At 39.2% G+C, this 17,512-nt stretch overlaps 1 protein-coding gene across 10 annotated transcripts in view; it reads left to right on the top strand.

Annotated features, from left to right (window-relative positions):
- Nucleotides 1-17,512, top strand: part of LOC122560750 (casein kinase I) — a 239,730-nt gene that overhangs the window by 193,571 nt on the left and 28,647 nt on the right. For 7 of the 10 annotated variants that reach the window (XM_087998098.1, XM_087998103.1, XM_087998100.1 and 4 more), the window contains 3 exons: nucleotides 1,046-1,194; nucleotides 2,488-2,586; nucleotides 16,359-16,454. In XM_087998098.1, the coding sequence (XP_087854224.1) occupies nucleotides 1,046-1,194; nucleotides 2,488-2,586; nucleotides 16,359-16,454 (344 nt within the window). The remainder of the gene's footprint in view (nucleotides 1-1,045; nucleotides 1,195-2,487; nucleotides 2,587-16,358; nucleotides 16,455-17,512) is intronic. The other 3 variants (XM_087998108.1, XM_087998107.1, XM_087998110.1) reach the window with 1 other exon arrangement.

Genomic DNA, 17,512 nt, shown 5'->3' with positions numbered 1-17,512 from the left:
TGCATATAACTAATTTTATTTAGAAAAGCATGGTGTGATAAATTTTGTATCTCATTCGTGATACATATTATAGTACTCATTCGATAATGAACTTAAGAAATCTGTAGTCTAAGACTGTTGTGAATTGGTCATCAAAGCACATAATAGCATGAAAAAAAGTTTATTTCCTCATCGTAACATTTATGTACAGGATAATATCTTGACTCTCAAATGTTGATCTGTTATCTGTGAAGAACTAGGGTCAACCTTTACACGAGATATATGGAAAATTCCAGATTTTTTGGCCAAAAATAGGGGCCGACCTTTACATTAGGTTGACGTTTACTCAAGTTTATATAGTACATTCAGCGCAGGCTGGTTTTGACTATCTAATCTTCTCAGTTTGGCTTCTTTACTCATCCTAAATAATAATCTTTAGTTTGAATGCTAGTAAGCTATTTTCTGAATACATTTCTTTTCCAAAGTCGCTGCAACTGCAAACACAGTATTCTGAACTTAATGTTTAGATTAGATTACTTACAGTGTGGAAAAGGCCCTTCAGCCCAACAAGTCCACACCGACCCTCCAAAGAGCAACCCACCCAGACCCATTCCCCTACATTAACCCCCTCACCTAACACTATGGGCAATCTAGCATGGCCAGTTCACCTGACCTGCACATTTTTGGACTGTGGGAGGAAACCAGAGCACCTGGAGGAAACCTACGGCGAGAATGCGCAAAATCCACACAGGCAGTTACCTGAGGTGGGAATTGAACCCGGGTCTCTGGCGCTGTGAGGCAACAGTGCTAACCACTGTGCCACCATGCTGCCCATGTGTGGCAATGTTTAGCAGAATGAAAATAACGTATAAAAATCCTGTGATAAGAGAATAGAATAAACAAACACTAAGCTTTGAGTTAATAAAGTTCTTCATGGAAGTGCCAAAATATGTAGGAAAAATCTTCAAACTTACTTTGGTTTCTTTTTCCCATATTACAGTAAAATTCAAACAGAATGATATATGATAAATCTAAAATGAGCTTGTGATATATTTTGTATTTTCAGAAGAGATGGCTACATACTTGCGTTACGTAAGAAGGCTGGACTTCTTTGAGAAACCAGACTATGACTACCTAAGAAAGCTGTTCACAGACTTATTCGATAAGAAGGGTTACATGTTCGATTATGAGTATGACTGGATTGGCAAACCACTTGTAAGACTAAAAATTTGTTTATATAAAAATGTTCTTTTTGTCAAGTGAATATAAGTATTACAAAAGCAAAGTGCAACAGGTACCTCGAGTATTTCTGGATGGGATTAGCAATCTCGATAAAATGTGCTTGACCTCTGCTGCTTTATTTGTCTTAAAAGATGTAACATATTGGTGTTTATAATGTAAACCTGAAGAAAAACTAAATCTCTTTTTAGCTATACACACATGATGATGTTGACCAAAGGAAAACTTCAATTAAAATTGAAATTGAAGGCTTTCTGCTCCATGTTCTAAAAATCAGAATGTTGATTATTCCTTTGGATCCATCATGGCTTATCAAATGTAATTGTGGCACGATGCCCATAATGAAAGGTGCATGATTCTTGTTCTGTTCTTCAATAACTGATCTCAGACTGGACACTAAAGGAGTTACAATGAAAGGTTTTTGTACCCTGAGTCAGAGATTTTGTGCTCCTAACTGCTATCTGATAATCTCTGTTGGAATATGTATGTGAATGTCTGGTAAGGGCAGGGTTTGTGATCTCCCTGTCAGTCAAACTTCCTCCAACATTCGCTACCAAGTTCAATTCCAGAAAAACTAGTTTCCTTGGGTGTGTCGCCCATGTAACCCATCAAGAGGGGAGGGGAATAAAACAAGAAGGAATGGATTATTATTTCACTGCAGTCTAGTATCAGTTCACTGCTTGGTTGATGCAGCAGAAATCCATCACATTGCTTGCAGATCTCCAAACCTGCTTCATAATTGCAAGCCCATTAAATAATGAATGATGGTGCAATTCATTACTTTGGTTAATGTTTAACTGAGATTGTATGGAATGGAAATTGATTCCAGATGTTCTTGTTGCAATATTGCAGAAAACATTTTACATTTTTTTACAGTATTTCATATTATTTTCTCCACGGTACTTTTGGATACATGGGCAATTTAGGACTTTGACACAATGACTGTATTGGATAAATTTTCAATTCTCTGATTACTTGGTAAAACAGTTCTCTTTTGGAGAATATTTGAAATTCCTAGATCAGAACAAATGATGTTTTTCTGTCATTGGTCACAGTGCGTTTTCACAAATACTTGTCCAAATGATTATATCTTGCACATCCCCTCCATCCATTTTCCTCTATTCTTTTTCCTCCGTTGCCCTGCTCTGGAATTTCCATTCTCCCATGTACAATAACATGGCGAGCACATCTCCAATATGAAAAAGGAAGGGCATGACTAAATATTTCAGTTCCATTCATGGATGTCAATACTGTTTTCTCTAATTACAGCCCACTCCAGTTGGTTCAATTCATGCAGATAGCGCTCTGGCAGGAGCGAATAGAGAGAATCATCAGCACAGGGATAGAACACAGCAAGCCAAAAATCAGGTAGGTCTGCAAATGACATTGTAATTACATTATTATTTGCAATAAGAGTTTTTTTGAGTTGCTTCCAGAAAATGAAGGTTCTTTTATGCTGCTTTGAGATTTAATAGTGTGTTAGGATTGTTGGCTTCCAGCTTGTGGCTTTTGAGTAACTGGTAACAACTGAAGTAAATGTGCTGGATTTGTTGCAATCGGAAATAAAACTTTCCTACTGTTAGCCTTTGGAATCTGGCAAGTCTGCATTCATGTTATTGTTGATACAATAAGATTTGCACATTGAGAGCTGACACCACGAAGAGAGGTTACACTAAGCAGTTTGAAACTGGAAGAGTTAACAATGCAGTTAACACAGTTTCCCAGCTACACAGCAGTTGAATGATCGAAACTTGCATTCGTAGTTTACATGGCTGTAATAAACCTGACATGTTTCAGTTAGCTCAGAAATTATGAACTTTCTCATTAACTGGTGTAGGTCTCAAATCAGCTGATAAGAGTTTAGGCCTTTCGCAGTTGACATTTGAACTCCGTCCACTGCTCCCACAGTGAATCATGGACTTAACAAAAGTTTCTTGTACAATACAGACCTAAATATTGCAACATTTATCTTTGGAAAGCAAGTAAGTTCAGTCTTATTGTCTGATGCTGAACTATAATTTGATCTTTGGCAACTTTTCCTCCCTTCCTCAAGCATGGTTTAAATTTTAAATTTCCAATAAATACGAAATAATGAGTATGGAAAATGTCTGTGTGAATGCGTAGTATATAAGACAGTTATAACATTTATTATGGTCTGATTCTAGGCTTAAGGATAGCCCAAAACAGTGGGGTAATGTGAGGAATGCAGGAAAGTATTGGACTTATTGAAAAGTAGGAGTGACCTGTTTACTGACTATAGTGATAACTGTTGTTACTTTTTGGATGAAATTTCCAAGCAGCAATTTTTATATGGAAGCAATTAGTAAATTGAGACATGTCTCCGAAATAGCAGGTTTTTATTTTTCACTTACACTAAGACTTGCCTGTTCAGAGTACATTTGGAACCACACGCAGCATTTTGTTTACATGTGGGTAGCTTTTGTTATACTGCCAATCAGCTATTTACAAGTAGTAGTCAATACGGCTTCCACAATTGTTTATTTGCATTTCGTAGTTCAGTGCAAACCCCCTCTCTACTCTCTCCTCTCTGAAGTGACTCCCCTTGCTGGAGAAAACCAGACCTTGATATTTTCTAGGCGAAAGTGAGGACTGCAGAATCGAGAGCGTGATGCTGGAAAAGCACAGCAGGTCAGGCAGCATCCGAGGACCAGGAGAGTCAACGTTTTGGGCAAAAGCCCTTCATTATTCTTGATATTTTCTAATCAACCTGTCAGAGATCTTATTTTCATATAGGCCTGGAGTGGGTAAGACTTGAACATGGGCATTCTGTCTCAGAGGTAGGGGTGCTACCGTTGCACCACAGGAGCCCTAGTAAAGCAGCAGTTCCCTTTCAATCCTAGATATTTTCTAGATATTTCACTCCCCTGGTCAGCTATGTTATGACAAACATCTGGAGCAGTAGTGCCCACGATAAGAGCCCTCAGAAAACTAGCCATCTCTTTCTGTCCAAAAGCCAGTTCTTTTCAGATCAACCTGTTCAGAGATGTTAATACACACCTCTGGAGCAGATGGGAATTGAACTCGGGACTCCTGGCTCAGAGAAGGTGGCACTCCACTGCAGCACAAGTGTGAAAGCTAACCTTGTATTTTTGTAATTTAGATTGCTCAATTTGGGGCTTTCCTTACACTTTGAGGTTTTCCTAATCAATTCTTCTCAAGCTAGTGGGCTTGATCCCAGGCCTCCTGTTTCGGAGGTGGGGACATGACTGCTGCCACAAGAGCCATGAAAGCTGGCATTCTTAATCTTTTTTTTGTCCTTTTTTTCCCCTAATGAGCTAGTTCGGAGATATTATTACACACCTCTGGAAGCAGTAGGACTTTAATCCAGGTCTCCTAGCCCAGGGAGATGACACCACCACTATGCCACAAGAGCCCTAAAAGCCAGCCCTTGTGTTTTTTTTCTCTTTCTCACCCAGCCAATTAGACATGCAAAGCCCATTATGGGCAATGCGAACCATCAAACGTGTGGGAGTGGGGTTCATTTTTAAAAGACCATAATTTACAACTTTATCATCCTTGAGCTGAATTTTGGGAGTAATTTTCTATCCATTGACAGTTTGGAACAAAGTTTGGTTATCAGCTATATGATGAGCAATAAATGACATGAGCACATTACTTGAGTTGGAGATGCCGGTGTTGGACTGGTGTGTACAAAGGTAAAAATCACACAACACCAGGTTATAGTCCAACAGATTTATTTGGAAGCACTAGCTTTCGGAGTGCTGCTCCTTCATCAGGTGGTTGTGGAGTATAAGATCATAAGACACAGAATTTATAGCAAAAATTTACAATATGATGTAACTGAAATTATTTATTGTAAAAGACCTGGATTGTTTGTTAAGTCTCTCATCTTTTAGAATTACCATATTGATTTCAGTTCTTTCATATGCAAATCGCATAACTTTTTTCTAAGTTACATTCTCAAGTGAAATTTAACAATTCGGCCCAGATAATGCATTTAAGGTGTGAGCTGCCCTGCCCCTCAAACTTGTGTGTGTATGTGTGTGTGTGTGGGTGGGGGGTGGGTTATGAATGTCTGTGAGAGAGTGTGTATATGTGTGTGAGTGTAAAGGGGTATAAAGTCTGTGAGAGGGTGGTTTGTGAGTGTGGGAGTGTAAGTGGGAGCATATGAGAGAGGGTCTGCGTGTGTATAGTGCAATGGGGTCACCTGTAGTGCGACATGAACCCAAGTTCCCGGTTGAGGCCATCCCCATGGGTACCAAACTTGGCTATCAGCCTCTGCTTGGCTACTTTTCTGTTGCCAGTCCCGAAGTCTGCCTTAGAGGACGGTCACCCGAAGGTCCGAGGTCAAATGTCCCGGATGTTGGGTTCATATCACACTACAGGTGACCCCATTGCACTATACCAACACATAGACAGACAGACATACAGACAGACACACAGACAGACAGACACACTCCTACAAGCACACACACTCCTCCAGATACACTCTCCCACAGACCCATACACTCTCACAGAACCTGTCTCATATACTCACACACACCCTCTCACAGACTTGTACCCCTTTACAATCACACTCTCACACATACACACACTCTCACAGACATTCATAAACCCCTCCCCCCTCCATGCTCCACACACACACACACACACACACACACACACACACACACACACACTAAAGTTTGTGGGCTGAATTTGTACTTGCAGAATTACATTTTACTTTGCTCAAAAACTGTATGAATCCATGTAAGCTTCTGTAACTCCATTTTTTAGATTAGAATCGGTCTGACCATTGTGGCACAGACAGACTCACACAGGGCACCTCACACCTTAACAAACAATCCAAGTCTTTTTCAATACATCATTTCAGTTACATCACACTATACGTTTTTGCTATAAATTCTGTGTCTTATGATCTTATACTCCACAACCACCTGATGAAGGAGCATCACTCCGAAAGCTAGTGCTTCCAAATAAATCTGTTGGACCATAACCTGGTGTTGTGTGATCTTTAACATTACTTGAGTTTGCTATTTGATTGAGACTCTTAAACTTGGGAACAGAGTCAAACCTCTGCTTCCAAGGCAGATAGGTCAATGTATGATCAATCTTTTGGAGGTGTTTGCAGAATGTAAGAGTTAATTTGTGATTTACTAAAATCCTTTTAAAATTCACCATCTTTTAATAACTTTGTAGTGTTACATGTGTTATTATTTGTGTGGTTATATATTCAGCTGGATCCAAATGAAAGAATCAATGTCATCTGGATGAAATTTCAGGATTTGAAGTGTTTGAGTATCTGTGCCATGTTTGCTGTATTACATTTTGGTGAATAAGCTCTCCCAAATTTTTTTAATTAAATGAGAAAATCTTGACACTTGATGTTTTGAGCCAAGGGCAGATTTAGTGAGTTATTCTGACATTTAATTAATTGAACACTGAGTTTTAATTATTTAGAAAGAAATGCTTAGGAGGTTTCTGCAAGTAGAAGGAAGAAGTCTGAAAGAGCAATGTGAGCTTTTCAATTTCTTCACAAAGCAGATATTTTAGCATGATGCAGAGATAGAGCGCGCGCGTGTGTGTGAGAGAACCATGTGTTAATGAAAAATCATCACATATTTATATGGTTATATCAAAAATCCCCAAATAATATTCATAACATTTCAACTTTTTCACTTCAGTTGTTAATTCCCTTCAAAAATAGCAACAATTCTACCTGTTAAATCAGACTGTGTTTTTAAAGAAACAGTGATGAACAAAATACTGTAGTGATTATGGGGAGAAAATAAAGCATTACTGGAATTCTAATTTGTTTATGTAGCTTTTAATCTACCAATATTATTAAAGGCTAGGCAGATAAGTATTCTCTTGCATTAATCAGAAGCTGCTGTGACAATACCTTTTTTTCTTTCAATAATGGAAACTCATGTTCACAGCAAAAAGCAGTAACCGTGAACTGAAACTAGCTAATAAAAAGTTACATTAATCAGTCTCGTGCCGGAGTTTAACAAGCCTGATTAGTTAAAAAGCAGGGGCTAAGTGACTGTGGTACCTTTGAACACTAATAAAATGAACAATAATATTAAAGCACATTGGTAGCAATCTATTGATGTATGTTGCAACACTCCTGTCCTGTTGAGACCACACATTTGTTTGAGGGTCAGATATTAGACTTTGCAATGTTGCTGAAGTAGCAATCCAGTCATGGGTGGTGCCAAGGGTGGTTTTCACTGTCTGATAGAACTTATTCTGAGAACTTATCAAAAGATCAAATAGAATCGAGTGTAGGTGACTATAAGCAAGAAAAAAGACATTACTCTGAATTGAAAAGTCTTCAGAGAACGCAGGATTCTGCGGTACAATAGGATCTGTGTGTCCCAGTAAATGAACCACACAGTTAGTTAGTTTATGGGTATAGGATTGTACTGTACATCAGGAAGGCAGATGGAACATTGTCATTTATTACAAGGGGAATGGCATAAAAAAGTAGCCATGATTTGCTACAGTTTTCCATTGCATTGTTGAGACCACAAACATGTACTGTGTATAGTTTTTACTTCCTTATTTAGGAAAGGATATAAATGCATTAAAAGCAATCCTGAAAAGGCTCTCTTGACTGATACCCGAAATGGGGAGGAAGTTCTCTTACAGGAAATGGTTCAACATGTCAGACTGGTATCTATTGAAATTTAGAAGAGTAAGAGGCATTCTTATTGAAACATATAAAATCCTGAGAGGACTAGGCAAGTTGGATGCTGAAAGGATGTTTTCCATTCTGGACCAGAAGTAGGACTCATGGTTTTTAGTGGAATTTCCTTTATTTGTAACTGTCTTCCCTGGAGAGCAATGGAAGCATTGAGGAGTTTAAAGGCAAAGGCAGGTAGATTCTTGATTAACGAGGGAATCTCTTGATATTGTGCTGTTTGGGAATGTGGAGTTTAGACCACAATCAGATCAACCATAATCTTAACAAATGGCAAAAGTGGATCAGAGGCCAGAATGCCTAATTTGTTTTGTGTTTATGCTTCCATCTTCTTGTGTTTAAAGAATTGCTAGAACTATGTGAAGCAGAATTCCAAATCCATCTAATTTGGTATTGTACATTCGGCGGTGATTCAGTCAACAGATCACGGCCTAGCTACAGAATAGAGAGACTTATGGACAGTAGTTGAAAAGTTGAAATTGGGGCCAGGCTTTGTAATTTTGCCTTGGTCTGCAGAATCTGATGTGACTGCTGTCTGATATTCTATGCTACATGAAACAAATATGTGAGGATAGTGTAGTTTAGCAAGTGGGAATATGAGACATTGGCTTGTAATTTGCAGTCAGCTGCAAATGATTGCCATCAGAGTAGTTTGATTGCTGTGGGAGATCGAGCAGTCTCTGTGCCAAGAACATTAACTCTCTCAATGTGTAATTGATTACGGTACAGTTTAATGAGGATTCCTAGCATTAAACTGCAGTGAGGGTACCAACATGTCCAAGCAGCCAATCTGATTCAAGTATTCTCACAGCAAACCAAGAAATGAAAAATACAAATTGCAAAATCACTTCTGAAGGATTTTACATGGTGTGGAACAAAAGTGGAGACGAACACACAGGGTTAGGAAAGAGGGTGGAATGTCATGAGTGAACTTCTCTAATTTATTCCAGAAATCTAGTAATCAGTCATGGTGGTGATATTTAGCAACACTGTTGCAAACTTAAAAATTATTTTCTCAGTGTCAAATGAGTTCAGCAGTCATCAGTAGCAGTAACAATCACTCACTAGTGAATATGATTGTTCATTTAGGAAGTTCTCTATTACTGGTTATGGGTTCTGTAGGTCCTTGAGTGGCTGATTAAACCCAAATATAGAGCTACACCTCCACTTACACATTTCACAGGGTGTTTGCAGGAGATGGAGGTGATCCTTGGTATTGAATTCATTGTCATTTCTTTCTCCCTTTCCTTTTCCATAATACCTCTTACGAATGGGTGTTTTCAAAGACTTATGTCCCTTACTGCAGCAGTTTCATCTAAGTCTATTTCTTCTGAACAAGGATCCCCAAGCGTTGACATCTATGTTGTATTTCTTGAGGGAAGCCTTCAGAGAGCCTTTGAAACACTTGCTTTATTCTCCTATGGTTAGAGTGCCTCCTGTGAGCTGGGCAAAGATGATTTGCTTTGGTTGTCAGAACTCAGACATCCTTAGCATGTGGCTGGTCCAGAGGAGTTGCTTTTGGATAATAGTGGTCTCAATGCTGGTGCAGTTAGCTGCTTCAAGGATGTTGATGTTAGTATGTGCAGTAGTCCAAGTTTCGGAGCCATGTAGATGATTCGGAAGGATGACTGCCTTATCTTGGATCTTGGTATCAACATAGATGTCAGACTCATCCAAGAGTTTCATCTGTTGGTGTCCGAAGGCTGTGCTCACAGAATGGATGTGATATTGAATCTTCTCATTGATATCAGCCTTAGATGTGACATAGCCCCCTTCGTTAGAAAAATGCTTCATGTTCTCTTGATCTTAATGGAAGAATGTACCAGAACATGACCTTGGACAGGTTGGAAAAGGATTTGTGTTGTCTTGAGGTTGAGGCGGAAGCCAGTTCTGTGTTATGTTTTCTCAAAGGCGTTAAGGCATGAAGATTCTCTTCTGATTGGGCAGAGATGTCACTGTCATTCACATTCTGAAGTTCCTCAAGTGAGGTCAGTGTGTTTACTGCTTGGATTTTAACTGTTGAAGTTGAAAAACTGTCTACAGAATGGAGAAAAATGTCCACACCACTGGAAAGCTTGGTATTGACAAGATGAAGAAAGGTCACAGTGAAGATAAATAAAAGAGTAAGGGTGATGACACATCCTTGCTTAATCTCAAAGGATTCTGTCATATTGCTGTCAATGAGGACTGTTGTAGATTTCTTTTTGTGGAGGATGTTGATGAATATCATTGGATGGCCAGCTTTGACAGGACCTTCAATAACACTTCCTGATTAACTAAGTCAAAGGTGTTGCCAGATCAATGAAGGCCACATAGAGAGGTTGCTTTCGATCCTGGCATTTTCCTGGAGTTGCTGAGCAGTGAAAGTTCATTCCATGGCTTGATTGGAGAGACACTGGCTTTCAGGAAGGATTTCCGCAGAAACTGGGAGAATGTACTTAATGGGGATTTGGAGGATGGGCTTCCTGGCGATGCAGAGTAAGGAGTTTCCTCAGTGATTCCCACAGTCCACTTTGTCTTCTTGTTTAATGGCAGCAATGGCAGCATCCCTAAGATTGGCAAGGATTTCTTCTTTGTCCCGAATTTTCAGGAACAGTTGATGGAGATGATGCCTAAGCTCTGCTCCTTCAAGTTTGGAAATCTCCCCTAGAACCCTGTTTGCTCCTGCACCTTTTCTGTTCTTCATACGTCTTACGACATCTTCAATTTCTATCGCACCACTTGGGAGTTCTAGATTATCTTTGATAGGGAATTGGGGGTTTTCTATATTGATGATTGTATTGTGGTTTAGGAGTTCTTTGAAGTGCTCTCTGTTTTCTCTGTCAAAAAGATGCCTTCATTACTCTGCACTGGTTTGAGGCCAAGTGTGTTGGGTCCATATATCGCCTTGTGGCACTGAAGAAACTCTGGGCGCTATACTTGTCAACAAGGAGTTGCAGCTCCTTATCTTTCTCAGTTCACCAAAGGTCTTCATTTCACCCATTCTTCTTCGTAACTCCCACCCTTGCTGTTTGAGGCGTACTCTTCTTTGCCTCACTGGTGGTGTGATTTTACTAGGCATGGAGAGCTTTCCTCTTATCTGTAAGATCTTGAATGATGTAATCATTCTCATTGAATCAGTTTCCTGGTCTTGTAGCTGATGGTTTCTCCGCACTTGAGTTGATGGCTGTCCAGCACTTTCGAGATTTCCACTCAATTGAAATGAACTCTTTGGAGATTATGATGATGATATCGATGGAAGTTCATCAATCTGTTTAAGTCTTAAGGCAGCTCAATATTGAAGTTTTTTTTCCATATTCAGCTTCTTCTCATGGCATTTGATAGTTATTGAGGAGGAGATCAGCCAGTGGTCTGTCTAGCACTTGTCTGCACTGGTCATTACTTTGGTAACGAGGACATCCTTTTGGTCCTGGGATTGAACAGTGTCATAGTTGAACACGTGCCTTGATCATGGATATCTCCAAAAAGTCTTGGATTTGTCTTTTTGGCGCAATAGTGTGTTGACCAGTTAGTGTTCTGCATATTTGGTAAGTAGGTGATTTTGGTGTTGCCATTCCCAACTCTTTCCTTTCCGGGTTGAGCATCCTTCCCAGCCTTGGCATTGAAACACCCAAGGATGATGATTTTATCTTCCTTAGCAATGTTGCTGAGTATGGTGGCCAAGGCGGAGTAGAAACCTTTTTTTTTAAAGAGTAATTTGTGGCAACAAGAGTTGGAGCATTGGCACTCATGATTGTTGCCTGCTGATTCTTGACATGTTGTTAATGGAGAGTCATGAAGCAATTGTTGATGCCAACAGGGAACTCTGAGTTGGTGAACAAGTTTGTTCTAGATAGCAAATCTAATTCCATAAGTCCTGGGTTGTTCCTCAGGATTTCCACTCCAGAAGAATATGTAACCACCATTGTCTTCCCTCAGCTGCCCTTCGCTTGCTCTTGGGAATTGCTGTCCTTCAGGAGACTCAATGTTCAAGTGCCTGAACTCATGGGCCAGTTCTTCATTCCGAAGGATTGTTTTGCTCATTATCTGTGAGGATTTGTATGTACAATGTTTCGAGATTGAGTTTCCGAATGGTTTTCAGACGGCAGGTAGATGAGGCCACTGGATGCAGTTTTCTAGCCAGGTTGGTGATGAAACAGGCTATATTTAGGACACTTTTTCTAGCCCCTTCCCATACGAGGTGAGCAGAGTGAATCCTGATTAGGGCTGCTCAGACATGAGGAAACTTGTTGAAACTCATTCCAAAAACAGAATGACCAAGTCAAACTCCATCACCTATGTGCTGGTCTGCAGCAAGGGACTTCCCAATCTCTCAAATTTATACCCATCACTTCTCATCTATTGTTGCAAGACTTGTATTGTGTCTGTGGGGGTGTTGAAATCATCTCGGTAGATACCATTTATGTGACATCTTATAATGTGGGAATGCTATTGCACATCAGCAGACACATGGACCGTGACAAAAGGTAGATCCAGTTCCTATGACAACTGGGGATCCTCCTTCCACTGCAGATGTCATTCGCTATCACAGCTATTGAGATCAGATGAACATCTTCCACCTGGATTGCCAATGAGGACATGATTTGGACTGTGCTTTGTCTGGTTCTTCCCCTCTAATCTTATCATCATGGGTTGCCCTGCTGGGAGTTCAGAACTCCTGACGACATCACTGTTGGGATCAGTGGAATACTCAAGCTTGTCCACTACAGCAAGGTGGCAGTCCACCAGGAAAAAAGTTCAGTGGTATGACTACTCAGCCTGCTATTAAAAGCTCAGTTATATTGTATTGAACGTAGTGTAACTTCTGATGTTTCCCACAATGATTTGCAAATAAATATGGGGAAGTCCTTGCCAATCGTTTCACTGGTTGCCAGTTTGTGAGTTGTGGGTTTCCACAGTGCAGCATGATTGGAGAAAAAAACAACTTCAGGATTTCTGTTTTAATCTGTGCTTGTGCTGAACTTTGAAGATGCAGTCAGATTTAGAGTAATATTAATGAACTCCAGCCGCTCACTATCAAAAGTGCCACAAATTCTGGGCCATTCTTAATTTTAGGAATTAAATTTGATTTTTTTTAACTTTCGGCTGGCTCAATAATTTTTATGTATGGATCTCTGCTGAAATAATCCTAAACACTTGACATTATAAGTTACTTAATGATATTTAGTGGCTGTATTCTTGGATAGGTTAATGCAGCAACCACTCCAAACTGACATATGCTCTGTAAACTAAATCAATTAAGTCATGCTTGTATTTGATAGGACCTTGATTTTGGTGTTTTTTTTAAACATTTATTTGTGGCATTGTGGGCATCTTAATATCTATTGACGATTTCTTTATATTCTTACCATTTTTACTTATATTGCTACCATGTCTGCTTTTTCAGCTTGCTTGGCAATGCAGTTTTACCATTGCATGCTAGGTAGTTAACTGGTTTGTCTTTTTGCATTTTGTTTTCTCTCCCTGTTATCATTGGGAGCAGATTGAGTTTAACCCTTGCCTTTCATATTTGCATGCCATGTATTAGTAATAAGTCACTACTGACTTCATAATATCAAGTCAGTCCTTGCACTGTGTATGTTTTTTTAATGGCATTGCATTTTGGTACAACAAACAAAGATACAGCTTATACAATTAATGGTAGGGCTTTGGGTAGTATTGTAGAACAGGATGGACCTAGGGGATTCAGATATGCAATTCTTTGGAAGTTTGCATCACATATAGACAGAATGGTTAAAAAGGCTAGGAGAAAGTGAGGACTGCAGATGCTGGAGATCAGAGTAAAGATGTGTTGTTGGAAAAGCACAGCAGGTCAGGCAGTATCCGAGGAGCAGAAGAATCGACATTTCAAGCATCAGCCCTTCATCAGGAATCCTGATGAAGGGCTTATGCCCAAAATGTCGATTTTTCTGCTCCTCTGATCTGTTGTGCTTTTCCAGCTACACACTTGTGACTGTGGTTAGATAGGCATTTGGCACATTTGCCTTCATTGCTCAGTCCTTTGAATATAGGAGTTGGGAAGTCATGTTGAGGTTGTACAGGACATTGGTGAGGCCTCTTCTGGAATTCTGCATTCAGTTCTGGGAGCCCAATTATAGGAAGGATATTAAGCTAGAGAGGGTTCAGAAGAGATTTGCCAGGATATTGCGAGGTATGAAGGTTTGATTTATAAAGAGAGGCTGGGTGGGTTGGGTCTTTTTTTAAGTCAAGATTAGAGTGGCGCTGGAAAAGCACAGCAGGTCAGGCAGCATCCGAGGAACAGGGCGAATCAACGTTTTGGGCAAAAGCCCTTCATCAGGAATTCCTGATGAAAGACTTTTGCCCGAAACGTCGATATTTCCTGCTCCTCGGATGCTGCCTGACCTGCTGTGCTTTTCCAGCGCCATTCTAATCTTGATTTTTAAAAAAGACCCAACCTACCCAGCCTCTCTTTATAAATCAAACCTTCATACCTCGCAATATTCTCGCAGTCTAATCTTGACTGATCTCCACCATCTGCAGTACCCACTTCCGCCTAGTGGGTGTTTTTTAAGTGGAGTGTCAAGAGTTTGAGAGGCGACGTCATTGAAATTTATAAAATATTGAGGGGTTGTGCTAGAGTCAGTGGTAAGCATCTTTTCCCTTGGCTGGAGGATTTCAAGACTAGGGGACACATTTTTAAGGTGAGAGAAGAGAGGTTTAAAAAAGATATGTGGGGCATTTATTTTTATGCAGAGGGTGGTTCATAAGTGGAGTGAACTTCCGGAAGAAGTGTTAGATGTGAGTACAATTTAAAAGACATTTGGATAAGTACATGAATAGGAAAGGTTTGGTGGTATAGGGGCCAGGAGCAGGCAGGTGGGACGAGTTCAGTTTGGGATTATGTTCGGCATGGATTGGTTGGATGGAAGGGTCTGTTTCTGTACTGTATGACTCTATGGCAATGCAAGCAGTTCTACATTGTCAAATATATTGCTTATCTGTGTTGAAAGGAATTGATAGCTGCAATTTGAATTCTACAATTGCAAACTGGGGTCTTTGAGTCTAACAACATTGATTCTGTCATTTCCAGTATGAAATTTTTTATCTTTTTCAAATTTGACTTTCATACTATCAATGTAAATTCATAATTACTGATAACGTCAGTGCCACAAAAAGTCTGAATATTACATAAACAAACAATGAACATTTAAAAGCTGTGTTTAGGTTTGTCACTTACTTCATCCGTGATGGTCAATTTGCCATAACATGTCTGGAATCCTGTTGATGGGTTTCAAGCCTGGAAGGGCATAGTTAATATGCTTTACCGTAATTAAGTGCACAATTCCTTACCACCTAGTGGAATTTCCGAGTGCAGGATTGATGTGTCTTGACAAATGTAAAATATCTCGTGAGTCATTATTTTCAGTTCTTTACCAACCAGTCCTCTTTACACCCACACAACCTACTTTGATTTAATACTACTGATAAGATTTCCTCTGAAAGTACCTGTTACATTTCAGTGAATTCTAATTATGCCTCTTCAGCCATGACAGGTAATTTACCTGTCACTTCCTTTTGATATGTTGAGTGTCAGTTGTCGACAGGATAGTAATATAATGAATTTTGGTATCTGAAGGTCTGAAAGGGTTTGTATTATGAAAAGGCACATATATTGTTTAAATCCATTGAGCAACCACTGAAGAATGTTATACAGTAAGAGTGTTATAGCTTAATAACCTATACAGTAAAATTGCAGATGCTGAGAAGTTAGATATCACAAAGTTTATATAGCCTTTTAAAGAGTTGGGGAGGTCGCACAATGAAGCCCAATTCTGTTTTGTTTTATTCACCAGTGAGATATGAGCATTGCAGTCTGGGCCAGCATTTATTGCCTGTTCTTAGTTGCTGTTGAGAAGATGGTGGTGAGCTGTAGGTAGATCCACAATGTTGTTAGGGGGTTGTTCCAGGATTTTGATCAAACACTGAAGGAACAGTGATATATATTTCCAGCTCAAGATGGTGAGTAACTTGGAGGGGAACTTGCAGATCGTGGTGTTCCTGTGTATCTGCTGCCTTCATCCTTCCGGTGGTAGTGGTTGTGAGTTTGGAAGGTGCTGTCAAATTCTAATTGGATGTCTGTGATAACTTCCCTAAGTCTTGAAGTGTCACCAGCTGTAAAAACTAGTTTTAATGAGAACTAATATTAGGATTTGACCAATCAGTCAAATGACTAGGATTTTAAGTACAGGTATTATAATAAAAAAATGAGATTATTAAAAATCGTTATGAGTTCCCAGTGCGTGAATGTTAGTATTACACTAGTTATGCATCATTCTTAACTTGTCTGATTTTAATTTTTGTGGAGTTTTTTTGTAAAGCTTTAAGTGTTTTAAGTTTGTTTTAATCTTCCCACAGCATGGTTTTTAATGAGTTGTTGGGATTTTTTTTCCTTCCTGTTCCATGCATGCTTTATAAAATATAAAATCTGCAGTCAGCAGACCACAGGGGAGCTTGGGACACTCAGCAGACCAATCCCCATCACTTGAGAGCTCACCTGGCAGCTGACAGACATGGTGGTTCTGTACAGGTATTTCCTGCTTCTTCTGCTTCTTTCCCTCTCCTTCTGCATGTTTGTATGACGAGGAATGTTGCATCCTTCTATACTTGCACCAAAAGATTTTTCTGTAGATATCTGTTTATTTGTACGTAGCATGTATAATGTTGATGCCTTTCAAAAAGCCCTAATAACCTTACTTGCTTCGTCCTGGCATTTAAAAATCAAAAGTTACAAAATGGACCTTTGTTCAACCAGTCTAAAAAGCTTTTTAACCCTGTCTCTGTAAAGGTCATAACAGCAGTGTTAATTTGTCTGTTTAAATTTATGTGAAGATATGTGTCTCTGAAATAATCATACATCAGGGTGTTTAGAGATGTTTACAGTCTCTTTTAACCAATGTAACCTGCTCAAATGTACCGCACCAGATATTATTAATTTGGCATTGATTTGTTTTTATAATACTATGGAAAGAGAATTTAATTTTGAATGTTATTAAACTAGATGAATTGGAGGATTCCAATGATGTAGTTAGGTTCAGTTCTAATTATCCAGTTGACAACTATCATTTTGCACATATGCTATAGACCAGTGCTTCCTACTGTTTAACCAATTATAATCCTATTTCAACACCCAAGACTTCATGTGACCCTGCAATGAAAACTTGGGGTATCGAGAAACCTGCTGAGTGAGATTTGGAGATGAGCTTCAGACAGTTTGTGCAATCACTTTATACAACAATCTCAAGTATAATTTGAGATATTGTAAAATCTAAATTGTAAATTGGACTTGTGCATAATTAGCACTTAAAAGTTATCTTTTTATATTTATCAATGATTCCTAGCTACATAAAATGTACATTTCGATTTCTGTGTGTACAGGACATTTAACATGCATTCCCACAAATTTTCATCAATCAAGATTTTATGCAAGTGAGCTCGGTAGAATTTGTTATATCAATTCAGTCTGGAGTCAGTGTTTTTCCTTATCTCCGATACAAAGTATTATGGCTCATTGAATTTTTAATGAGTATATGGCTGTATGTCCAAATCTCAAAGTGAGACTAAATTGCACAGATTTACAGAAGGGTA

This window comes from Chiloscyllium plagiosum, unplaced genomic scaffold, assembly GCF_037043375.1.
Source record: "Chiloscyllium plagiosum isolate Xiang-an unplaced genomic scaffold, Cpla_swu_hap1 HiC_scaffold_2, whole genome shotgun sequence".
Taxonomy (NCBI): Eukaryota; Metazoa; Chordata; class Chondrichthyes; order Orectolobiformes; family Hemiscylliidae; genus Chiloscyllium; species Chiloscyllium plagiosum.
This window is presented reverse-complemented; position numbering and strand designations above follow the sequence as displayed.